Source organism: Ostrea edulis, chromosome 2, assembly GCF_947568905.1.
Source record: "Ostrea edulis chromosome 2, xbOstEdul1.1, whole genome shotgun sequence".
In the NCBI taxonomy this organism is placed as follows: domain Eukaryota; kingdom Metazoa; phylum Mollusca; class Bivalvia; order Ostreida; family Ostreidae; genus Ostrea; species Ostrea edulis.
In genome coordinates, this window is record NC_079165.1 from 103,149,793 (window position 1) to 103,175,328 (window position 25,536).

At 36.8% G+C, this 25,536-nt stretch overlaps 2 protein-coding genes across 2 annotated transcripts; one reads left to right on the forward strand and one right to left on the reverse strand.

The window, feature by feature from the left end:
* Positions 1 to 1,443: 1,443 nt before the first annotated feature.
* On the forward strand, positions 1,444 to 11,392 carry LOC130051548 (uncharacterized). Its single transcript, XM_056153564.1, has 4 exons — positions 1,444 to 1,537; positions 3,608 to 4,045; positions 8,619 to 8,792; positions 9,215 to 11,392. The coding sequence occupies exons 1-4, from the start codon at positions 1,444 to 1,446 to the stop codon at positions 9,487 to 9,489; spliced, it is 981 nt and encodes a 326-aa protein (XP_056009539.1). The 3' UTR covers positions 9,490 to 11,392.
* LOC125681465 (tetraspanin-18-like) lies at positions 11,277 to 25,462 on the reverse strand. Its single transcript, XM_048921582.2, has 8 exons — positions 25,229 to 25,462; positions 24,895 to 24,979; positions 15,706 to 15,987; positions 15,445 to 15,519; positions 14,148 to 14,252; positions 11,861 to 12,037; positions 11,695 to 11,778; positions 11,277 to 11,589 (listed from the first exon to the last, which is right to left on the reverse strand). Exons 2-8 carry the CDS (start codon positions 24,952 to 24,954, stop codon positions 11,440 to 11,442), a joined length of 933 nt encoding a protein of 310 aa, XP_048777539.2. The 5' UTR covers positions 24,955 to 24,979; positions 25,229 to 25,462; the 3' UTR covers positions 11,277 to 11,439.
* Positions 25,463 to 25,536: the final 74 nt, after the last annotated feature.

The following is a 25,536-nucleotide window of genomic DNA, read 5'->3' on the forward strand; positions in this document are numbered from 1 at the left end:
AATATTTATTCAGACTTCCGATCCCGATTCTAAAATTTTACTGGTTGCCCAAATTTTCTTCACTCGCGAAAATGCGACTTAAATATAATCTCTAGTCGCAGAATTGATTTTCTGGTCGCAAATGCGACCGTTTTATTCGCAACTTGGAGCACTGTTCACCTTTCCTTTTAATATCACTATCAACAACATTTGTCTATTCCTATTTTGGATTTTTATAATGGTCTGGCAGAGTAGTTCAGCAGGTTAATTTAAAAGGCGTCGACTGCTAATCTGTAGCTCGCAGGTTCAATTCCAGCATGCAGATGTTTTAAAGTTTGCCGAAATAAATCAATTTTAAAGTTTTCAATTTCAAAATTTTGTACATAAATTACATTTTTCATCGGTATATTTCTCTTGTGTAGTATTCCTCTTTAATTAACTTAATTCTCAAGGGGGTACCTTTGTTAAGATTTGAATGCACATATAGGCATGATTATCTGAATTCAATACTCAAACAAAGACATTAATCCGAGTAGTTTCCAATACATATTACATATCCCTGTCCGCATTATGATCTTGTGATTAAATCGTTATTAAACAATACCCATTATAATACTTATATCAAGGCTTCATCCCAAGTTCAGGTTCATATAAAAGTATTGCTGTAAATAATGTAGGTATTATTTTTTATTTACATTTACTGTAGTAGTTGATTTGATGAAAATATTTTTGGTATCATGTCATATTTGTCTAACCTTATCGGATATGCCCATTTAAAACAAATTCTATACCAATATCGATGTTGTAAATATTTGACTACAGTATATATGTCGTCCAGATTATAATAGGATACCTTTGTAATACTGATTTCAGCGCGGCTGAAGTTTTAATATCTTTTCTATTATTTCTTCAGATAGCTTCATCTTGAAGAATGGTCGTGTACAGAAATCCACTGGTGTTTATCATCCTTCTACCACATGTCGGAGGTAAGACATTCACCTGTGAGTATCCATACTTATTTGAGGTGATAAATGCACGTGATGGCGTACAGAACTTTTTGTGTTTGTATATTGTCTCAGTGGGGATTCGGTCTCTCATGTAGAGACGTCACCGGGTTTAGCTGATATGACTCAGGACTGCAACACTAGGGAGTCTTCATCGTGCCAACGGCTATCACGTCACGGATCATCCGCTTGAACAACGTCATATCCGAAAAGGACGCTTGGCAAAGAAACCGATTTACGTTTTAGGTTAGACATGGCGCCCGTATGTAGAAGTAAACCACGGGCACTGGAAGTTAATGTAATTAAATAGTATGTGCATGTATAAAAAAGGAAGGGTAGGATACTCTTTTTGAGGCAAATTCGGGTTTGGATTATTGTGGACGTTTCTCAAACGGCCTGACGCGATGAATCGTTCACATATGCCTTACTTTCAATATCTGTAGGGTTTCGTTTCGTTCCAATGTTCGAAGAAAAATATGTGTTGTTACACCTCCAAGAGTTTAAGAATATCGCTAGACTGTCTTACGTCCGGTTTAATTGCACTGAATTGAAAGGTAAGTTCTGATTGGTCAATAATAAAATAATAACAGTCTAGCGAAATTCTTATAAAATAAAAAAAATAGTGTTCGTCATTGCTGTCTCAATTTTTCCCCTCAGGCTGGGAGGGGGTCATCCTTTGCTTCAGGACTTCAATTTATAACTTTCAAGCTTACAGGCATTAATATCTTCTCATTCACTACTACGTAGTACTATCAAAAATAGTGGAGAGGCCAGTCTCGCAATATATCTTCATTTGCATACATGAAAATAACAGCTAGGTAATGTTCTTTGTCAATTAAAAGGGTGGGCAGTCCCCTCCGAAAAACATTGGTATGTGCCTGCAGCGTTCTTGGTACTTGTGGTGGGTTTCATAAAACTTCAATGTAACAACAGGTACTTGTCACATCAATACATACCACAAATTCAATAACACACCCTTGCCCTAATTTGTATACTTCCAAATAATCTTTGATTTGTATTTTCACTGACTTTCCATAGATCTGCATGAAACATTCAATTGGCAGAAATGTTTTTCATATTAGTTTTACAGTAAGTCATAATTTCATTATTATCTTACGGAATTATTAGCGCCGCAGCAGTATCGTTTTTAGTAAAATTAGTAATTTAAGCTTAGTAATTTGTTATAACAGATTATTAATTTGTTATTACAAATTAGTAATTTGTTATAACAGATTAGTAATTTGTTATAACAAATTAATAATTTGTTATAATAAATTATTAATCTGTTATAACAAATTTAACAGATTATCAATATCAACAATCTGATTACAATATCAACGACAAGGCATCATAATAGACAATCGTGAATTTTCTCTCCATAGTCTCCACATATCAAAGGTCTGTGTCAAAAGACAAAAAAGCTATGACCCGGACAGACTTAGTATGAGAAACGGAAGAAGATGAAGAATTCACACTGAAAGAATATGTCCCCTTTCTGGGAAGGGGAGGTATATTTATTCATAATAATAATAATAAGCCGACATTCTCAGGGGGTGCCATTCAGTGTCACTTGAAGCTAGGTACCTTGTGTTATTATTAGTATACAGAGGTCATATGTCATTTACAGAAACAAGTGCCTGTGTCCTAGGAACCTGCTCCCACCTCTGGTGTGTCCAGGGGTCCGTGTTTGCCCAACTATCTATTTTGTATTGCTTATAGGATTTATGAGATTGATCACTGTTCGTTATCTTCACCTTTCATCATACAATGTTGACCAAGAGCTGTGTTTTCAGCTCGGACAAAGTGATACGAGCAAACTTCATAAGGATGATCGTTTGTAGACAAACTTGCACACCAATTCAGACCCGCTTCATATGTTTCAATGATTTTGCTATATATTAATAAAAATCCTGTTTATGTTAACTATTTCACATAAAATATTTTTCAGTTAGAACATATTTGATCAGTTCATTCCTGATAGGTCAAGAGATCATTGTGTAATAGGTCTTTATTGTCTAATTTGTTTTTCTAATTTACGGCCTTCATACATGTAATATCAGAACACTAGTAATTTAATTAGCTGACCTGATGTTGTATTCTTTTGAGGCAGAATTTATTCAAAAAGCTTCTACATAAGAAGAACAAATCTCTGGTCTCCAACTTGACATTTAGATATATTGACTACGTCGTATCTGTTAACAATGCTCACATTTATTCATTAGTCAATAAGATATAATTCCCAGTTAACTCGAACTAAAAGACATCATAGAATCTTCTATTAAATATTTCTTCATATTTGGACACTTTTATTCAACATAGACGGTAATAGCAAACTAGCAACTCAGCTTTATGACAAACGGGATAACTTCAGTTTATCCATCCCCAACTTCGCATATTTATGTTGCAATGCTCCATTATTACCTGTATATAATAGTATTTTTGTCTCTCATCTGATTCAACACGCGAAAGCGCGTTCTGCGTATATTCACAGATAAGTTATAAAGGGGTTTCAAGTCTCGTTTAAAATCAGCATTTCGCAAAACTATGGTGTCGGTATTGCAAATACAATGTTGAACACCTAGTCATTAATTACAATAAAAAATAAAACCTATTCCATCTTCCAGCAGCTAGCATTGAAGTTTCCACGGGGAATAATCAACGTTATGTGAAGCTGAGCAGATTTTGTATCACGGCAAAAGAAAGGTCATTCTACACGTTCAAAGTCAAAGCTACTAACGATGCCCATATCGCTTTAATGAGTGCAGACGACGACACCAAGCCCTTATATGAAATAGTTCTTGGAGGATGGGGCAATAGCAAGTCCTGTTTGAGAACAAGAAAACAATCTTCTTGTAAATCCACACATCAAGGAGGCGTTGTAAGTGGAACAACCTACAAGTCATTTTGGGTATCTTGGATCAACAGCAGGATTACTGTTGGTTTAGAGGATATCGTGGATCAGAATGCAGTGATGGAATACTACCATGCTACTCCATACTCTGTGAACTTCTTCGCTGTGATGACAGGCTGGGGATCAACGGGACATTGGATTTTCAAAAATGGTATGACATCAGTCATTCAAACATGGCTGCATGAACCACAGGCACCTGAAGTATGGATATTACTACCCCCCCCCCTTTTTTTCATAATTTTTTTTTTTTTTTTGGTGGCAATAATTTCTCTGAAATGTATGAATTCCCAGTCTATCTCATCCCTCTTTCGATTCATGTAATCGTTTCACGCTTTTTGTAAGCTTTAAAGATTGGCCTTCTACCGGTATAATAAAATACACAAGGTAAGAAACAAAAATTTGTAAACAAACAGGGGGTCCCCGTTTCCGGGCACATTTTCCAAGTAATTACAGCGTTACCTAAGGAATTTTGACGAGCGGCAGGTCGGGGAGATGTCATACTACAAGTCTCTTCAACTCAAAACCCATCTCATCTCTTTTATTTGACACAATCTTGCGTGCATTGATCGGACAGGGCTTCATCTCTTCCACTGGCAGCCAAAAAGGAGGTCACAGAGTACGAATTTATAACGTGTCGTGTGATTGGTCCGCGAATAATCCCGAGACCCTTCGGATGATCCCGAGACTAAGCAATGTCTTTGCGAACCAATCACACGGCGTGTACAACAAATTCGTACTCTGTGACCTCCTTTTTGGCTGCCAGTGGAAGAGATGAAGCCCTGTCCGATCAATGCACGCAAGATTGTGTCAAATAAAAGAGATGAGATGGGTTTTGAGTTGAAGAGACTTGTAGTATGACATCTCCCCGACCTGCCGCTCGTCAAAATTCCTTAGGTAACGCTGTAATTACTTGGAAAATGTGCCCGGAAACGGGGACCCCCTGTTTGTTTACAAATTTTTGTTTCTTACCTTGTGTATTTTATTATACCGGTAGAAGGCCAATCTTTAAAGCTTACAAAAAGCGTGAAACGATTACATGAATCGAAAGAGGGATGAGATAGACTGGGAATTCATACATTTCAGAGAAATTATTGCCACCAAAAAAAAAATTATGAAAAAAGGGGGGGGGGGGTAGTAATATCCATACTTCAGGTGCCTGTGCATGAACAAAAGGAACACGTGTATCTATGTTATCCTTGTTTGTTTTACGTCTCGTTGAGAATTTTTCACTCATATTAAGACGTCACCAGCTATGGGTAAAGTACCACAAATTTAGACCTATGCTTAGCGCTAAGGGCAGTAAGGGTTCTTTAACGTGCCAACGCCTGCTGCGACACGGAACCTCCGGAAAACCCGTAACTCTTATTTTTAAATAACGAGCGTTTGTCGAAGGAGCAATTACTACCTATCTTTACGTCTTAGGTTTGATGGGGTCCTGGCACAAGCGGGGCTCGAATTCACGACCTCCCGGTTACGAAGCGTACGCTCTACCACTGAACTCTCGTGTTCGGTGTGTTATCATCAGGTTTGTTGTCGCCCTCGCAAATGATACGCATGCTAAGTATATCTTACAATTATAAATATGAAGGATGTGACCGACGGACACCCATTTGACTAATCTATCTTTAAGTGTCTTCAGCCCATTAATATGTATACGGTGTAACCGTTGGGCCGAGCGAAGCATGAAATGGTCATTGGCGTGTCCCAAATGATAATTATAACTCCGTAAGTTCGGTAAATTATAATTCATTTAAAATATGTATTTATTTATGAAATCCTTCTTGCGCTAAAACCGCTGCGGTGGCCTAGAGGTTAGTGCGTTCACCCCGCATGCGGAAGGCCGGGGTTCGAATTCCGGCCGCGACAGACCGAAGTCGTTAAAACAGGTAGCGACAGTTCCATCGCCAAACGCTCGGCATCAGGTGCGAATGTCACGGGTCCTCGGAGATGACCTTAAAAACGGACGCCCCGTGTCAATGTAAGTGTGTCACGCTAAAGAACCCTTATTGCTCAATGGCCATAAGCGCCGAGCATAGGCCTAAATTTGAAGCCCTTCACCGGTCTTGGTGACGTCTACAATGAAAAATTCTCGAGCGAGACATCAAGCAAGATACAATCAATCAATCAATCTTGCGCTAAACGCCCAGTAACATCTCAATAATATGTATACGGTGTGACCGTTGGACCGAGCGAAGCATGTACGTAACTCCGTGTCCCGAGTGGTAGTCATAATTCCGTTAAATACGGTAGATTATGATTCACTTAAAAATATAAATTTTGAATGAAATTTCCTTGCGCTAAACACCCAGTAACATCTCAATATTAAAGGGGTTTATATGGGGACAGCAGTTTTACAGGATCCACCTATTCATTGAACGCGGGAAATAAAACGCAAGGCGACGTAAACTGTGACGTCACATTTAGCCTCGGCTTTTTTCTCTTTTTCAAAGCAAACAATTATAAACAACAATAATACATTCCGTATGTAATGAAAAAGGCCGTTAAAACTAAACAAAATTAACCAATAAATTAAAAATGGTAAAAAAGTAACCGTAATTTTATCGTATAATCTTATTCAAAGAAACTCATGAACTCGTTCATTTATTTAGTCGTATTACGGTTTTATATGTATTTATTTGCTAAAACCTGTTACAATGATAATTATACTATTCACTTTGAACAAACTGAGTGTTTAAATTACGAATTGCACGTTAGAGTCTTCTATTATTGGCATTCAAAATAAAACACGAATAACTGTTGAAGCAGGTAATGAAAAAATAAATGGCGGCGCCCATATGGATCACGAAAATTTCAGTGAACGTATATAGAGATTATCTCTTTTTCTTTTGCTGATTTTGACTTTTTTCTTTTACATACGTGTTACCTTTAGAGCCTTGCTTCGCGGACGGGCCTTCGGCCCGTCCGAGCTTCGCTCGGTATTAAAGGTAGACGTATATCCGGCATTGTGACGTCACATTTAGCCTCAACTTTTCTTTCTTTCAAATTAAACAATTATACCAAGCGAAGCTCGGACGGGCCTGAAGCCTGTCCATGAAACAAGGCTCTAAAAGTAAAAGAAATAATGAGAATTAAAATTAGCAAATGAATAGAGATAATCTCCACATACATTCACTGAGAATTTTGTCATCCATATGGGCGCCGCCATTTTGTTCCTTAGTTGCTTCTACAGTTATTCGTGTTTTAATTTGAATGTCAAAAAATCCAAGACTGACGTGCAGTTTGTAATTCAAACACTTAGTTTCTTAAAAATGAATGGTATAATTATTATTCTAACAGTTTTTAGCCAATCATCAAATAGAAACTGTAATACATGTACTACTAAATAGATGAACGAGTTTATGAATTTCTTTAAATAAATATAGACGATATATTTACGCTTACTTTTTACCCCTTTGAATTTTTTTAGTTAATTTGTGTAGTATTAACTGTCTTTTAAATTGCAAATGTGATGTAATGCTGTTGTGCAAAATTGAAAAGGGCTATACACATGCAACATTTAAATGATAGTAGTGCCAAACCAATTCAAGGTATGTAGCAGACAATTTCTTCCGGTGTCTAGAGTGGATTGACCATGCGATCTAAAAATCAAAAGGGGTTTGATGAACCAGTAAGTTTGGTGTCAATCAAGAAACTGATTCTTTAAAACAAACAATAGGCGACAATACATTACTATGTCCACTTTGATCCTTGAATATGAACCCATGGTATCTACACCTTATGATGCACCAGTGTACCAAGTTTGATGTCTGTCAAGCAAATGGTTCTCAAGATATTGAGCGGACAGTTTTCCTATGTTTAGTATGACCCTTGACAACGTGACCTAAAATCAATTGGGGTCATCTTCTCCGTGGCCGAGTGGTTAGAGCACTCAAAATCACACGGCCTCTCACCTCTGGTCGGCGCGGGTTCGAATCTCGCTCGCGCCAGTAAGTGAGAAAGTTTCCCAGTTTATTTTCGGAAGGTCGGTGGTTTCTTCCCAGGTACATTGTATCTGGGTTCTCTCTTCCACCAATAAAAACTGGGAGTCATCAGATAACTGAAAAATTGTTGAGTATGGCGGAAAATATCAATCAATCTCCTTACAATGTACCAAGTTTGATGTCTGTCAAGCGAAGGGTTCTCAAAATAATGAGCGGACAGTATTTTCCTACGTCCTACGTTTGACTTTTGACTAAGTTACCTCAAAATCAATAGGGAACATATACTCCTCACAATGTACCGGTGTATCAAGTTTAATGTCAGTCAAGGAAAAGGTTCTCAAGATATTGAGCGGACAGTATCTTCCTATATGTCCAGAGTGGATTGACCTGTGACCTTCTGACGTGAAAATCAATAAGGATCTTCTATTCATAGCCAACCCACATATGAAATATCAATATGATCAAGTGAATTTTTTTCAAGATATCGAGCGGACATGTGGTCTATCGACCAACAGGTGCAAAGCAATATGCCCCTCTTCTTTGAAGGGGGCATAATCATTCTGGTTAAAACAGGGGAAATAATGTATGACAGGTCTACGGCATCATTATTACATGTACGTGCGTGCGATAATTCAACAGTGTTATACCGGTATTACAGAGGGGGAAAAAATTGTGTAAATTGCGGACCATGCAACTTAAAGAGCAGTTAATTGATTATCTAAACTCTACATTGTGATAATGCTGAAGATGTAAACTATACTGTTTTTCTTTTTGAATGGAAAGATGTCAGCTGCAATCTTGAGACCTACAACAATACCGGCATTGTTGAAAACAACACAGAATGTCATGGTACAACAAAGTACGAATGTGATGTTGGATACTATCTCCACACAGGCAATCTACAGCGCACCTGCTCCCTCAACAAGAAGTGGTTAGAGGAACCACCTATTTGTAAACGTAAGTGACAAGGATTATGTATTGTAATTCCGTTTTCAAGAACTAGATACACTACAATCATTTATTACCGTAGATGGTTGCAAACTCTTGTAAATATAACCACTATTGTCTTAAAGGTTTGTTGGACGTATATTGTTTTAACGTCCCTCTCGGTAATTTTCCACTCATATGTAGACGTCACCGCTGCCGTCGAAGGGCTGCAAAATTTAGGCCTATGCTTGGCGTTAACGGCCATTGAGCATGGAAGGATCTTTATCGTGCCACATCTCCTGTGACACAGGACCACAGTTTTAGCGGTTTCATCCGAAGGATCGCCTCGTATGACTGGCAAGGGGTAATCCGGATCCCCACGGGACTATTTGCTAAGTTTTAAAACGCTTTCTTTGAAAGGGTTACAATATATTTTTTTTTTATTTCCATAGGTTGTATGTGTCCTTGTTCACTGACAGGTCAGCAAACTATCAACTCAACAAGAGAATTAGAAGAAAAAATAACACAGATTAAAAAGGAACTAAAAGTCAATAAAAAATCTACGAACGCTTTTCTTCGAAAGAAAATTAGTGCTCCGGATTTCCGACCATCGTCAGTTCGCATAGGGTATATCTGCGGCTATGGCATTCTAATTTCTGTGGTTTCAGTCATACTGATTTCAGATGTACCCAGATTGTATAGACATATTTGGTTTGGTATAGACTGAAAGTTATTTACGAGATATTTTTCAGCAAAATATTTGTCTTTTGTGATTGACTTTTCATCCTTACAGCTACTGTATAGAGGATTATTTCCGCCCCGTGTTATTTTTGCCTTTCTACACGTACAGACGATTTTACCATGGTATACAACAAGGACGAAAATAAAACAGGTCGAATATTTTCCTGTATACAGTATCCAGCTACTACGCATTACAGTAATATAATTCGTGCTAAAATTAGACATGCAGTTTTCACTGTATGAGAAGAGCGTGTAAGTTACAGTGAATATGAAAATTTGTAAATACATCATCTTGGACGAATTTGGCTCCACTTTTTTGGCACGCTGTTTTTGGCTATATTTAGCTCTAAAACTTCATAGTTATTTCGGATTTCAAAGATTTCGGTTGAGCATCACTGAAGAGACATTATTTTTCGAAATGCGCATCTGGTGCATCAAAATTGGTACCGTATAAGTTTTACATCATCATGTATATACATGTACTAGCTAAAACATTGGACTTCTGTTTCACGTTTAATTTTGGTTGTTATTTGCTGTTTTTGAGGTTGATTGGTTGTGTATTGTTTAACCTCCCTCTCGAGAATCTTTTACTCATATGGAAAATTTAGACTCGGTACTTACGGCCTTTGAGCAGGTAGTGATCTTTATCGTGACAGACCTGCTGTGACACGGGACCTCGATCAGTGTATGTGTCACATACAAATGCATGCCAACTTATTTATATTGTGTAGTATGGATTGTCATATAAAATTGTTTAGATCTTTTTTTATATATTTGTTTATTAGCATAAAATATTCATTTATATTATAACATGAATGTAAAACACTATATGTTTTATATGCAAAATACCCTTCTTTTTGTTATACTCAAAGCCACTATCTAGAGGGTCCAGTCCTCTGAGAGAGCTGCCTAATGAGTTAAATATGAGCTTTAATGATGTGATGTGGACTCATTATGACAGCGCGGCGTATGTACTTGTATATTTCGCTGTAAACATTGCATATAATAACTATTTATAGTATTATTCACTGAATGAAAAGTTGAAGATAACGAACAGTGAACAATCTCTTAACTCCTATAGGGGCCTCCATGGCCGAGTGGTTAGAGCATTGCGCTCAAAATCACACGGCCTCTCACCTCTGTCGGCGCGGGTTCGAATCCCGCTCGCGCCGGCAAGTGGGAAAGTTTCCCAGTTTACTTTCGGAAGGTCGGTGGTCTCTTCCCAGGTACATTGTACCTGGATTCTCTCTTCCACCAATAAAAACTGGGCGCCACCATATAACTGAAAAATTGTTGAGTGTGGCAGAAAACATCAAAAACAAACAAACTGAACTCTTATAAGGAATACAAAATTAAGAGTTGGGCAAAACACGGACCCCTGAACATACCAGAAGTGGAATCAGGTGCCTAGGAGAGTAAGCATACCCGTCGACCAGTCACACCCGCCGTGAGCCTTATATCTTAATCAGGTAAACGGAGTAATCCGTAGTCAAATTCAGTGTATATAAACGAACGACCTAACCATAGATATGAAACATGCCATAGAGCATTTGCCCCAATGACAGGTTGTGTTTGCGAAATGCTGACTTTAAATGAGACTGTTGAAACCCCTGTAACATCAACTTATTTGCCAGTAGCCGGTCTCGATTTAACAAAAATCATACGCGGAACAAGCTCACGTTCTTTCGTATTTGTTTCAAATCATTGCAGTATAATTTGAAATAATGACACTGTTACAGTGACGATTCAGTCGCAAACACAATTCAATACATATGAAATTATTCGATGTATTTTATTAAATTTATTATTCTCATCATAATGTATGTTTTTGTATCACGTGGGATGTTTTAACAAGCATGCAGACAAATAAATAGTGTTCTACACCAATTTGCACTCTTGAGTCTATACTTTTTATTATTTTTTCCTGGATTACCAGCTACCAGCCTGTCTGTTTTTCTGGCAGCGGTTCCACGATAGATTTAACAACTGCCGTTCTTTGTTGTTTCTGTTGCTCTCTTTCGGGAACCACTCTGTTCTTTTTCTTTGCTTCCGTAAATACAATAATGGCCAAGGTGATCAGAATAAACTGAAATTTGTAATGGTATGTTGTTTATAGCACGATCATTGTGACCTTTCTTCCAAAAATTTTAATACAAAGGTATTGTCGATAGAAAGATTTAGATTATCTTGCCTGAATTCCGAATCCCACACAGTATGCAAAAGCAATAAAATTTGCGCTTCCGAATGAAGTGTCCCAAACGGCATCGAAACAGCCCTGACAATAGAAAAGCCATAAACAGCATACATACTACTGTGTCAGGGATTTTCATAATATTAAATATTGTTACTAAACCTACCGTCATAGCTGTATTTCCAGAGGGGGTCTGTGTTGCACAAGTCAGATCGCTAGACGAAGGTAGAGGATCACAGCATACAATGGGTGTCTTCAGAGTGTATGTTGAAGCAGTGGTAACTGTGCGTGTCCAGTTAGAACGTTTAAAATCCTCGTAATCAGTCAATCCACAACATTTGTACTGAACAAAAGGATAAAAAAAATGTTATAGTCTTGAAAGTTGACGTTTACATCTTCATACAATTTAATTTATTCAGTGAAAAAATATAACATGAAAGAAAAGCATACATCTACATCCTTAAAGCTGTATGGCCCGATGTTCATGTATTATTTTTGTACATAATTACCTTAAAGCAGATTAATTACTTGATAAAGTTATTAACTTTCCTTTAATTACATGCTTGAAAACATCTGCATGTAAAAGAAAACAGTGAGAATATTATTTAGAAAGTAAATATAGTGTGGTACATATATAAATCATCCCATAAATAATAGTGTTAGATGTCTATAAATAGACCCACGCGCGTCATGGGAATCCAACATGATGTATTAACTCGTACGCAACTGTCTAGTTTTAAGGCTGAAAGAGCGTAAAACAACGAATTACTAAGAGGTATTTGATATTTTTATTTCTATTAAACTTATGGCAAGGTACTGTTGTAACAAAATACACAGCTTTACACAGATAAGACCACCGATGATCTGAAAGTTTGAACTGGTCACGTGACTGTCACTTGAAATGGCAGAGTGACGCGGTTATTTGTAAACATCGATTTAAAATCAAATAATTTTGGTTAAAACAGGTGAAATAATGTATGATATATCATAAAGCCTCATAACTACATACGTGCGATGATTTAATAGCGTTTTTACGAGATGGATTGTAATTCGGACCATACAGCTATAAACATTAAACTGAAAGAATGGGCTGACCCAGGAAATTTTAAAGGCGGGTAGCAAAAGATCAGTGTAGAGGGATGTCTTTGAGGTCCCCGGAGGCAAAGTATTTCAGGTCAAACTCTCTGATCTCTAGGAGGCTTCTAAAAAGACCCTTTAATTTTATCATGGGGGTGTATGTTAAATCGAAAAGTGACATATAAAGAGAAATGGGAACATTTGCATATTAATCGCAACAATTTTACACGATGGTTTTCAATAGGTAAACGAAACATTTTCCTCTGTATTTGGATGTGTTTTATACTCTGTTTCGTTTCAGATATAAATAATTTCATACTGCTTTGCTACTGTCACGTGTAAGTAAAAAGTTGTTTATGCCCTTTAAAATTTTCAAAACGGTGCTCCACTTCCATAATGTGGTGATGAAAAAGATCGGCTAGTGGTTATCACATTTATTTACAAACATTTGTTTTTTCCTGCACAAATTCTTCCACATATTGACCTGTTGATGTTTAAATTGTATTTTTGTCTAATAAAACAGATGTTTCTCATGTTTGACTTTTTGTGACTTTATTTTAGAAAAATTACATTTTGGTTAGGATTCTACCGAGATCATTAATACATGTATATTGAGGTGCAGTGACGGATTTTGAAGGAGTTGTTACGGGTGCAAATAACAAATGGTCATGGGGTGGGGCTGCAGCATTTAAGGTAGAAATCTGGGTCGGGTCCCCCCTTTAGAAATGTTCTGAAATGTCCTTGAAACCAATTGCTTTTTCAGAGTGACGCTAGTTGGTACATTGCGAGATTCTTAGGAACGACAACTCTCTGGGTAGAAAATAACTGGAAAGGGGCAACTAACAAAATGTAGGCCTATGCTCGACGCTAACGGCCTTTGAGCAGGGAGGTATCTTTTTCGTGCCACACCTGCTGTGACACGGGGCCTCAATACCCCTTGCTTGTCATAAGAGGCGATTAAATGGGGAGGTCCTTCGGATGAGACCGCAAAAACCGAGGCCCCGTGTTACAGCAGGTGTGGCACGATAAAGATCCCTCCCTGTTCAATGGCCTAAATTTTACATCCCTTCACCAGCATTGGTGACGTCTCTATATGAGTGAAATATTCTCGAGAGTTAAACAATATACATATACAATCAACCGACCAGATTAGAGAGCAATGCAGGTATTTCCTGCTCACCATATGTTAAATTACATCAATAGCTTTTGTACATATCTCTTGGCAATAATGAATACAGCATTATTTTATATGCAGAGTTTCAGGGACGAAGACCCTAGAAGGGCTTGTGCCCTGCAACAGGACCCTCTGAATCTGAGTTTAAGGCGGGACACTATTTAGCTGTTCTCTGACTGTAATATTTGTGTTCTTCGCTTACCTTAACCATGACAAAGTTCCAACCCAGACTCTGTATGTTTTTTCCTTTCAGTCCTTTATAATCAACTAAAGTCAAAAGGAACATCTCTTTGATGGACTCGATCACCTGTAAAACATAATTTTTAGTACGATTGGGATGAGGTTGTAAACATCCTAAGCACCAAATTTATCATTTCAAGCCTTTCAAGTGTGATGTACTTTTCATAAGATATAAAAGATGTCTAACATTGTTTGGAAATAAATTCTAATACTACAAGACTTATCCACGGCACATGTTAACGTAATCACGATGTAAGGGTGTTGAGAGTATGTATATTTCACAGATGTCAATTACGAGTAAATAATTTGACAAATATTTAATACATATGTGTTTAATTATGACCATGATGAGAACGAATTGAGTTGATGTCCCAATTTAGAAAATGCATGCGATCCTTATTCATGCCTTGAAATCGCTTGGAGCAATCCGTTTTTACTTATTGGTGTTTTACCTGCCGTCGCCCATATAGATAACATCACCAACGTCAGGTGAAGTGCCACATATTTCGATGTAAGCATGGCTTGCACTTTTCCAAACCCTCTTGGTATAACAACGATGGTATACTTGCATTCATTAACGATTTCAAAGTTTGAATCTGTTTACCCTAGTTTTTTTTTCATGTAGAATAATTAATAATATACCACATTTATAATTGGGTTTGTACTATCTCACTGTACACTTCTTTGAAATGGTTCGCTAAATTGCTCAATTCGAACATTACTCAAACACTTCCAAGTTTTTTTTCTAGCATGCGACGGGAAAAGGCGAGATGATCCGGTAGGGTACCATTCCAACAAGTCTGACTATTTGGGTGAAAATCTTTCGGGTTTTCCATTCCAGTTACATTGACCTTCTTTCGGTGATTTTAATATCTATTAGGAAGCAAGGTCCGCATACAAGGTAACAGTCCTACAAGTTTAATTGTAATCCGGTCCGATATATATTTTATGTCACAAGATCGAGTCCATGAATGAACGAGCGGGTGCTAGTAAGTAACTACACGTACACGTATAACACTTTGCACCCCTGTTGCGAGGGGAGATTAATTGCCAAACCCGTCCCCCTATACTTGTTTAAAATATAACATTAAAGGCTTAATGTAAAAACTAACCACACACGTTAACCTACACAGTATCGTATGCGCGTGTCCTCGTCAAATGTAAACAAGAGTACATGTTATGAAAAATACTCCTATGATTAGAATTTGCATATGATGGTGTGTAGAAAGTTATGACATTAATTTCTGTGTCAAATGTACCAATTTTTCGTCTGCATACACAATAATGACCACGATCAACTCCACAATGAGGAAGAAACTCGTCAGAGCAATGTACTGAAATGGAAAAAATACCGCTATGAAATTTCTTAAGTCATGAAATACTTCTAAACATTCTAATGTGAACTTTAAAACTAATTGGTTTTGGTTTGTTCCTTTAGTAGTTCTATAACATTCAAGTGGAGTACGAATATTTAATTGTCTTCCAAGAACCAGTGCTTTCATGATAGATGTAAAGCATACTGTAATTAGCGAGCACTTTGCTTTACAGCATCCTCCGCAACACCCAAACAGAGACACGACCATGATCACTGCACACGAGACAGCGAGCATCAAACCAATGTCGTAGAAAGCTGTGGAGAGAGCCAGTCCGGAGTATTGGTCCTCCGTCCCCAGGCCCGTGGTGGTCAGTGTGTCCTTCAGCTGCTGCATCACAGTATTACCACTAATCAGGTGATCGATCACGCCCACATCCGGTAAAATAATCATGACCACGCCCACCCCTATAAAAACTACGCATAATGTCTGAAACGAAAAAAGTATAAAAAGGAGAGTTACAACCTATTCATAGAAAAAATAAATTGATACGGGGTGCTGATGTACATGATATATATTTATAACAATAAGCACTCAAATATGTGCTTCCTGTCAAGTGGAAGATGATTGTATATTGTTTAACGTCCCTTTCGAGAATATTACACTCAAGGAGACGTCACCACTGCCGGTGAAGGGCTATGAAATTTAGGCCTATGCTCGGCGCTTAAGGCAATTGAGCATGGAGGGATCTTTATCGTGCCACACCTGGTGTGCCATGGGACCTCGGTTTTTATGGTCTCATACGAAGGACCGCCCCATTTACTCGCCTCTTATACCAAGCAAGGGGTACTGAGGATCTATTACAACCCGGACATTCACGGGACCAAGGGGAAGGTGAGGAACATAATACTTCACATCTGTCGGTAGGTAAACAGGTATTGTCCGACCCATTCCAGGGCAATAAACTTCATAGGGAGGTTGGTCATGACAAGTGGGTGATCCCCATTGATTTAAAGTTTATTGAAATTTCAAGTAGTAATAGTCGCATGACTGATAACTTCAGAACCCTTTATTAAACTTCATGTGCAGTTTGGTTTTGACTTGTAAATGATCCTTATCTATTTTGAGATAAAAAGTCATGGAGTTTTCTGGTATACATGCAACATACTGTATGTCGGTCGGTCTTTAGGTAGTGTGTTGTCCGACCGATTACTGGAACCCCCGTGTTCATTGATCATCACCTTCTTAGACAGATTGGCCATGACTAGTAGAGTACCCCAATTTATTTTCACTGGAATTTGTAGACATCTATAACTATCAGGTTAAAGCTGACATGAATTAATAAATATAGTATAATTCTATATATCCGCCATATTTCTTTGCTAATCCGCCATATTAGTTGAATATTCTATTGTTATATGTATCAGGGTTCGCATGGTATATAAGGGGACGAGTTTTGCTACGCTTCACTTCACATCAGTGTCTTCGATTTACCTGTGCGGGTAGCTTCGACAGGTAACACGTACATCTCCGATACTAATTTATAGGACATCAAGAAGAAATGAAATCACGTTTTGAAATACCATGCAGTGCTCAAAATTACAATAAACATATCGTACAGTAGTAAATCATTCTAAAAGCTTTGGATAAATAAATATAGAATGCCTTTTCTTTACGTGAATGTGTGTACATTTGCAATAAATATGTCAAAACTATACAAAACCGTGGAAAAATATTTCATCTATTATCTAGATCTATTGATGAAATGGAATAAGCAAAGGGTATAAAATCTATACCATTCACACTTGCTTCAAGCAAAATGCAAATACATAAATGCTACTGTACGTATAAAGAAGACATGGTCATGTATGCTCGCCATGAAAAAGCATCGAATGCGGATGACTATTTACCTGGGTCTACTCGTAATATCTGTAAAGGACCGAAGATGTACGTGTACACTTGTCGAAAATACTCAAAGTAGTAGTAAAACTCCCTTTATTTGCATAATCCATGAAACAAAACGATACACTCCATTTGTATTCCAACAGTAAACAACATTGTAAATTGTAGACTGCGACACACTTAGCCCGTGCCGATCAGCTATCTTCAATCGGGGGAAGTATCAGAGTAGAATATTTACCCTGTATTGTGCATGAATCCTTATACCGTATGATTTACTTGTCAGAGTATTGCAGATTTATAAATCAGGAAATCATTTAGGTACATAAATTGTTGTGCATAGATAATTTGCATATACAACACTGCACGAGTGTATGGGATGAGAGAGAGTGAGAGAGAGAGAGAGAGAGAGAGAGAGAGAGAGAGAGAGAATTCAAACGATGATCTTGTAATAATCGCGCTCTTATTAAGACAAATGATATCGTTAATTCAATATAAGAGAACAGTAACTCAATATTGCTCTCATTAATTGATATTACAGATTTATTTGATTCATTTAAAACACGCAATAATTAAGAATTAAACATATATTTAAATAATGTTATTTTCAATTACTTCATTTTATGCTAATTCGGCGCTCAATAGATCTTATATATCTATGCCATTTTGCTTTATTACATTCTGCGTTGAACTCGACGCAAATTGTAGTAATGCAAAATGTAATAATTGAGTTTATCATATGCGTAGTTATCAAGCACATAGAATTTTTTTTTTTAATTTAAACATATTTTATTGAGAAACTCAACAGGATTGGGCAACAGGCATAGCCTTTGTAGGCCCTCTCCCAAATACAAAGGTCAAGTACAAAGGTACATGGCATCAAGGGGAGGGGACAAGAGTGTCTATCCTCCACCTTTGATAACAATATGCATTTTTTTTGTTTTTGTTTGTTTGTTATTTTGTTTGTTTGTTTTTTGATGTTTTCCGCCACACTCAACAATTTTTCAGTTATCTGGTGGCGCCCAGTTTTTGTTGGTGGAAGAGAGAACCCAGATACAATGTACCTGGGAAGAGACCACCGACCTTCCGAGAGTAAACTGGGAAACTTTCTCACTGGCGCGAGCGTGTTTCGAACCAGCGCCGACAGAAGTGAGAGGCCGTTATTTTGTAATGCAAGTAAAAAATATATTGGGTGACAATCCCCCCCCCAACTTGGCCCAGCTTGAAAAATCTGATATAATAGTAGAAGACACACACCACCACCAATTAAGAAAATGAAGATATTGTGAGGCACTCATAGTAGAGGACTCTAACCACCCCATCCCACCCCCAACGATGGAAGAAAATGAAGTGTAGGGCGAAATTATTGAGGCAGTCAAAGTAAAAGACTCTTTTAACCCTTCACCCCCAACACCCCCCCCCCCCCATGAAAAATTACGATACATGTCTGGTTATTACATGTACAATTTGCTTTTCAACACATGCATACATACTAATTGTATGGTGTAGAATTGCACCCTTTAACTAATTTTTCTTCATTTACACAGTGTAAGGAATGGTAAACCAAAATCACAAAACAAAATGCATAAAGGCCAAGATAGTTTTAAGCGTAGGAACTTCATTCACGAATGCATAGATACATGTATTCAGAAAAATCGCATGCATGCATTGCAGGACTATAGCATATGTGTGTTTTAACGTTTCTGTAACATGCCATAATGATTATTTTCATTTCGTAGATCTGGCGCAATGGATTTATTCTGAAAATAGACATACCGCTGTACGTCGAAATTTCAAATTCAAATGTATTCGATAAGATGTTAGTACAGTGTATTCATAAATCAGTAAAATTCGTGTTGAGATTTTATTTAATATGATACAGTGTCAATCTACTGTAATGCATTAGTAGGATATGCAAAAGGCAAGAGTATAAACATTTTCTAGTATCGATATCTATATGATCACGAAAAAACATTATATAATTTATATCCGGATTCATATGCCGATTTAGATATCAATAAAAACAAAGCTGCATAGTTTGTGGGAGGGGGTTCTAATGAGTCTGATGATATTAAAAGAAGGAACTCCACATTTGCATTCAAACTAGATGTACTTCAAAATGAATTCATTTCTGCTCTGACTGAAAGCATGATTCTAAATTCGGGAACGAATCTTGCATACAAAATAATTAATAGGGGAACACATAAATTCGAGCTCCTTTGGAATTTAATGAAATGCAAATATTTCTTTCAACACGAATTGATATGTTGTTTCAGGCACGTATACAGGGGGTTGGGGTGGGTAGGGAGGCTGGGCTGGTCTGCTCTCCCCACTTTTTTGACAATTTACTTTTTTCCGTTATTCTAATATACAAAGTCAGTATTTTCTACATGCACAGTTTAAACTGATATGTTTTTTTTTTAATTTGTAATGAATTCAATTATAAGCATCAACTCCTGTAAGTTTTTGATATTTGTCAATAATAAAATTTTTAAATAGCTGGAATTTTTTAATGCTTGTAAGCTTACCATTATATCAGTGATCAATTTTCTTTCCTTCTGTGAAATGATATATTGTACATCGAAGTAGGACAGTCTCTCTCTCTCTCTCTCTCTCTCTCCTGTTCAATCAATGAATATGGACATACAGAGACCGTAAATAATTATGTGGTTCCCAAAGAAACAATAAAACTATATTTTCGTTTATACATTTCCTTTTATATGTGTCTTTGTGTAATCAACTGTTTATTATGGATTGCAGATGTAATACCCGCATTTTTAAACAGATGTATATTTTCGATCATTATTCCCTTATTTGTATATCCAAATTTGTATATGATCATCGATAAATTTTGAATTGAGCACGCAATATATCCAACCAGATGCTCAGTGTATATGATTAGATCCCCGATTTCTATAAACTGCAAAACCTCGACCAGACAAGCATTCAATACAGGAAATTTTTTCGACTCTGACATCTCCCCTGATTGAAGACACCCTGTTTGGCACGGGTGAAGTGTGCAGCAGTCTGTATAATGGAATGACAACGTGTTGTAAAGTTCTAACGAGATACAAATGGAGTTTATCATTTTGTTTCGTGGATTTATCAGAATAAAGAGAATCTAATATTTTCGGTAAGTGCACATCTCCGATACCTGTTGAATAGACGTCCGTATTTGATAGGGTTTTGTTTTTTTTTTTGTTTTTTTTGGCGAATATGCCATGTGCATTACATATTATGCATATGACATGGACCTGTATTTTGCAAGAATTGATATAAATAATATATTTTATGCTCTTTGCTTATTATATTCTATCAATATGTAATTGGCAAATGATTTCTCCGCATTTATGTCATAAGAAACTGCAAATACTTGCATGCACTTGCAAGTATGCAAGAAAAGTTTCCTTTTTTTTTTTTGGCATTTTTTTTTCTAAATTATCTAAACTTTCGAAATGTTGTGTTGGTATACAATAAATATTTTGTAATTTTGAGCAAAGCATAATGTTTTAAATATGTTTCTCATTCCCTATATATTACTATCGGAGATGTGCACTGGTCGAGTCCACCTAGAAAAATCACTCAGGTGTGACAATCACATTTGGGGTATATACGGGTAGAGTAAATTAGGCTACCTGAGAGAAATATGGTGGATAAGATGAGAAAGGTGTACGTATTTATTAATTCATGTCAGCTTTAAGGGAGAAGTTCAGTCGAATAACGTGTATTATTACTTAATGCGACAGCTTTTGTTGTTTTATTAGATTAGTAGTATTTTTGATTTTTTTTTTTTTTTTGTCTGTATATTTATCTGTCTAAACTATTCAAGTAACTACAAAGCGATCTAATGGACCGCCAATGGTTTCTGAATTTTGGACCAGCAGTGTTTTCCGGAAATCGCGGTATCCGTTTATGCTCTTCTGTACAATAGATAACAACCATGCAGTTTCAATCAGATTCCCAGAGCTCTAGAAAGGTTAATTGTCTTGAAAATAAGGATTTTAGAAATACCAAGAATTAATGATGGCATATAGCTTAAGCGAAAAAATATTTTGAATTCTCTATTTCGAGAAGTCCATTGCATATTGTTTGCTAAGTTATAAGAGACAAACGGTATGATTTCAGCATCTCCCATCGCCAACTCCCCATATTTATATAGCAATATTCCATTTTCACCTGCATGTGGTGTTTATATCTCTCAACTGATTCGATAAGCAGGAGCTTGTTCTGTGTATGAATGATCAGTTTTTAAATCGAGGCAGACTACTGGCAAACAAGTTGATGTAACAGGATTTTCAACAGTCTATTTCAATACCAATACAACCTTCATGTATCATTGGGTCAAATGCTGTCTTGCATGTTTCATACCAATTGTTAGGCCGTTCTTGGCACACTGATTTAGAATACGGATTACTCTATTTACCCATCAAGATATAGGCTCTCAACGGGTGTGACCGGTCGACAGTTGATGCTTACTCCTCCTTGGCACCTGATCCTACCTCTGGTATATCCAGGGGCCAGTGTTTGCCAAATCTCTATCTTGTATTCCATATAGGAGTTATGAGATTGACCACTGTTCGATATCTTCACCTTTGTTATAGCCAAGGAAATATATACCAATGTAATTAACATCTACAATTTATAAACAATTGATTCGAATGCATTAAGAAAGTGGTAACTTAAAGCTTCCTTTAAGAAAATAAATGCATTACTCGTGCACAGTAGTAAAACAGATATTTGATTAGTCAATGTTGAGAAATTTTGAATTTGCATTGCATGATCCTTGAATATTCATGGAATGGTGGTTTTAAATTTACATAGATGTGTTCATTGGTGGACGGTGATTTGATTTTAACACGAGTACAGTCTAACAATGCTTGGAAATCTTTCTTGATTTAATTTAATTATGTGACATCAACTGGTATATTTATGTAATGTTTGGAAATTCCAGCTAAGCAATTTGTAACATCTTAATATCAATGCATCAGCTTTGTCTTGAAATATTGTGGATATCTGCAACGATCTCTTGAAAACTTCCACTGGCATATTTAAGCTTAGAGCTGCCATTATTTGGATACGCAATGGAAGTGAACGTGGCTTCGTTGTTGGCCGGTGAAGGTCGTTTTTCAACAGAGCACATATATTATGTATCATTTGTCGCGTTAGTCGGTATTTACTCACTATGCTCTGGTCATGTAAGTTATCTAAAGGATTGTTGTAATCTCTTACGATGCCTTCTCTCCGGATTCTCCTTCTTCTCCCTTGCACACACAGATACGCGACAGTCATATTTAAGCATATACAAAGTTAAGACTTATCTCAAGGTTTTCTTAGGACATGTCTAGCGATAACTTTAGGAAAAATCTTAATATATGTCTTAAGTTAGGACAGATTTGATGGCTTCACTTAGGACTAAGATACATCCTAGTATATCTTAAGGTATGTCTTAGTCCTAATATATCTTCGATAGAATGCCTGCAGCCATGACTAACTAAGATATGTCTTAGAATGATTCTTAGGATGGTCCTCAGACATATCCTAAGATGGACATGGGAACTCTGTTAGGACTATCCTGACTAGAACAGAGTTAAGAGGTCCTTAGAAAAATTCTTAAGAAATGTAGCATTACAGACCAATGAACAGATTTCCCTCTGTGCTGGGAACAGCTCAATGTGTTCTATTGCACCTTGTCTCCGGCAACAGAACGCATTAAGCTGTTCCCAGCACCGAGGGTATATTGACTGAGCAGACATTAAATAATTGTATACTATATATATGTTATGACAATCCTATGATTGATTTTTTTTTTTTTACCTTTTTGGATATTTATTGGCCATGATCAACTTTTGTCAAACAAAAATTAAAGATAACGAACAATGCTAAATCTCATAGGTCTTATAAATAATTAAGGGGAGGAAAACGCGGAAACCTAGACACACCAGAGGTGGGATCAGGTGCCCGGGGGTGGGGGGTGGGGGGGCAAACATTCCCGGTTGGCCGGTCACGTCCACCGTGAGCCCTATTTATCGGTAATTGGTCAGGACTAACACATCAAATATTTGTTGACCTTTAATCTGATAGTTATTAAACTTCATCGGCAGATTGGTCAAGACAAGTAGACCCCATTTTATTTTCCTGTAAAAGGGTCGCTGGATTTTTAGTATTGAGTACGACCGTTGTCCTTCCAAGAAAACACATGTCAAAACGTTACCATGATTCCAACATGGATTTCCCGTGGGGATCCGGGTTTGAATAGGTCATCAGTACCCCTAGCTGCAATAATGTAGCCCTCTCTGACTTTTTTTTATTTTAGGGAGAGGGCTACAACTCCTTAGGATCTCCGTAATGGTGTAAATGCGGGAGTGATTCACTCCCGCAACATTTGCGCTCATTCTAAACATTTTCTGACTTTCTTTACGTAAATAAAATGATATTCTATGTTACTTAGTCAATATATGAATTTACAACCTGCAACTTAAGATTTGTGAGGCTCTATTCTACCGTTTTCAACAATTTCGATAAATTCCAATTTCTCGATTCATATTTGTGCGCCATGTTTGATGTACTGAAGCATAAACTTCCGATTGTCAATTCATTTGCATATGCCATATAATGTAGTATTTACATCAATGGACAAGTATGGAGGCGAAAGCTATTTCGTCGGTATTGAAAAGGTTTGAATTTAATATCAAGTTAAAAACCGAACAGTAGAGTGTAAATTCTTTCTGCAACAATATGATTTTCCTTTGTCGAAGTGGCTCGAGTAACTACATTTTCGCGCTGATTGTCAATGTTTAGGTTTTTCATTAGATCCACCTACGAGATCTCGCGATAACAAGCATGGCGGAGCAGACGAAGAATTTTGCATGCTGTACATTGTATTTAATGAAAAACACCTTTATTAGACATGCCCGAGCACAAAGTTGGTACTCCTTTTGGTGTAAACAACATTTGGGACTAATACACAGAGTTTATTATTGGTTATTCATAAAATTATTTTGCACCATTACGGAGATCCCATGGAATTGTAGCCCTATCCCGAAAACGTCAGAATTAAAAAAAAATTGGATAGGGCTACATTATTGCAGCTACAGTACCCCTTGCTTGTTGTAAGAGGCGACTTAATGGGGAGATCCTTTGAATAAGACCTCAAACACCGAGACCCCGTGTCACAGCAAGTGTGACACGATAAAGATCCCTCCGTGCTCAAAGGCCACAAGCGGGCTAAATTTTTATGAATTTCAATTTGGGGAAGGAGGCATATATATATATATATATATATATATATATATATATATATATATGTAAAGCTTGTTAAAGGTATAACTGTTAATCAACTTGATTTAATAACAGCAGAGCACCTATGTCGATCTTGTTTACAAATTATTAATGTCACAAGAGACATACAATCTTATGATTATCTCTAAGCTAGAAAATACTGAAGAAATTTTAATGCATGATGGAAGTATGTATAAATAGATATATTAATTTACTTACAATCGCCGCCCCGTTTATAAGCGTCAGGAAAAGCCGGGTAAAACAAGACAGGTATCCCATCTTTAATGAATGCTCAGAACAGGTGCTATCAGAGAGAAAAAAACCAAATCGTTGGATGTTAATTGAAGTCGGTATTTAAAGTGTTATAGTCAAATTGTATGATTATATATGGTGGTAACAGAAGTAGAGACTTTTGAATTCTCTTAACAATTGCATGTGTTAACACGAAATAAATGGTTTAAAAATTCTATTAAAACGATGTTTCATTTCAAATTAATATATTTGATTTCATTCGATAAACAGTTACATGTTTTAACAACAGTGCAATACAAACCTGCTTTAGTCTTCCATCGCTGTATTTTATGCAATTGGCTATTCTTCAACAGATTTAAGTATGACCTGGCAAGGAGCCAAAAGTCACAGAATTCAAGAAGCTCTAACGAATAAAAAAACCACACATCAATTTAAAGTCGGTAGAATTTTGGAACATATTCTGAAAGTCACACAAGATATTGGAATGTTCATTTTATTAATTTTCACAAATATATAATTCAAAACTTCCAGGTGATGATCTCTGCGAAATGTATCGTTTAAATGATGGTATCAAGTATCGCCATTGTATTTTCTGAATAACGATCTATT

What these genes read in the sequence shown, in the direction of transcription:
- LOC130051548 (XM_056153564.1), top strand. Translation starts at nt 1,444, where the DNA reads ATGTTCGAAGAAAAATATGTGTTGTTACACCTCCAAGAGTTTAAGAAT. An exon ending in ACATTGGATTTTCAAAAATG is followed by an intron (nt 4,046 to 8,618) that starts GTATGACATCAG and finishes TTGAATGGAAAG; the next exon opens with ATGTCAGCTGCAATCTTGAG. An exon ending in GGAACCACCTATTTGTAAAC is followed by an intron (nt 8,793 to 9,214) that starts GTAAGTGACAAG and finishes TTATTTCCATAG; the next exon opens with GTTGTATGTGTCCTTGTTCA.
- LOC125681465 (XM_048921582.2), bottom strand. Translation starts at nt 24,954, where the DNA reads ATGGGATACCTGTCTTGTTTTACCCGGCTTTTCCTGACGCTTATAAAC. An exon ending in TTATAAACGGGGCGGCGATT is followed by an intron (nt 15,988 to 24,894) that starts GTAAGTAAATTA and finishes TTTTCGTTTCAG; the next exon opens with ACATTATGCGTAGTTTTTAT. An exon ending in CAAAGTGCTCGCTAATTACA is followed by an intron (nt 15,520 to 15,705) that starts GTATGCTTTACA and finishes TTTCCATTTCAG; the next exon opens with TACATTGCTCTGACGAGTTT.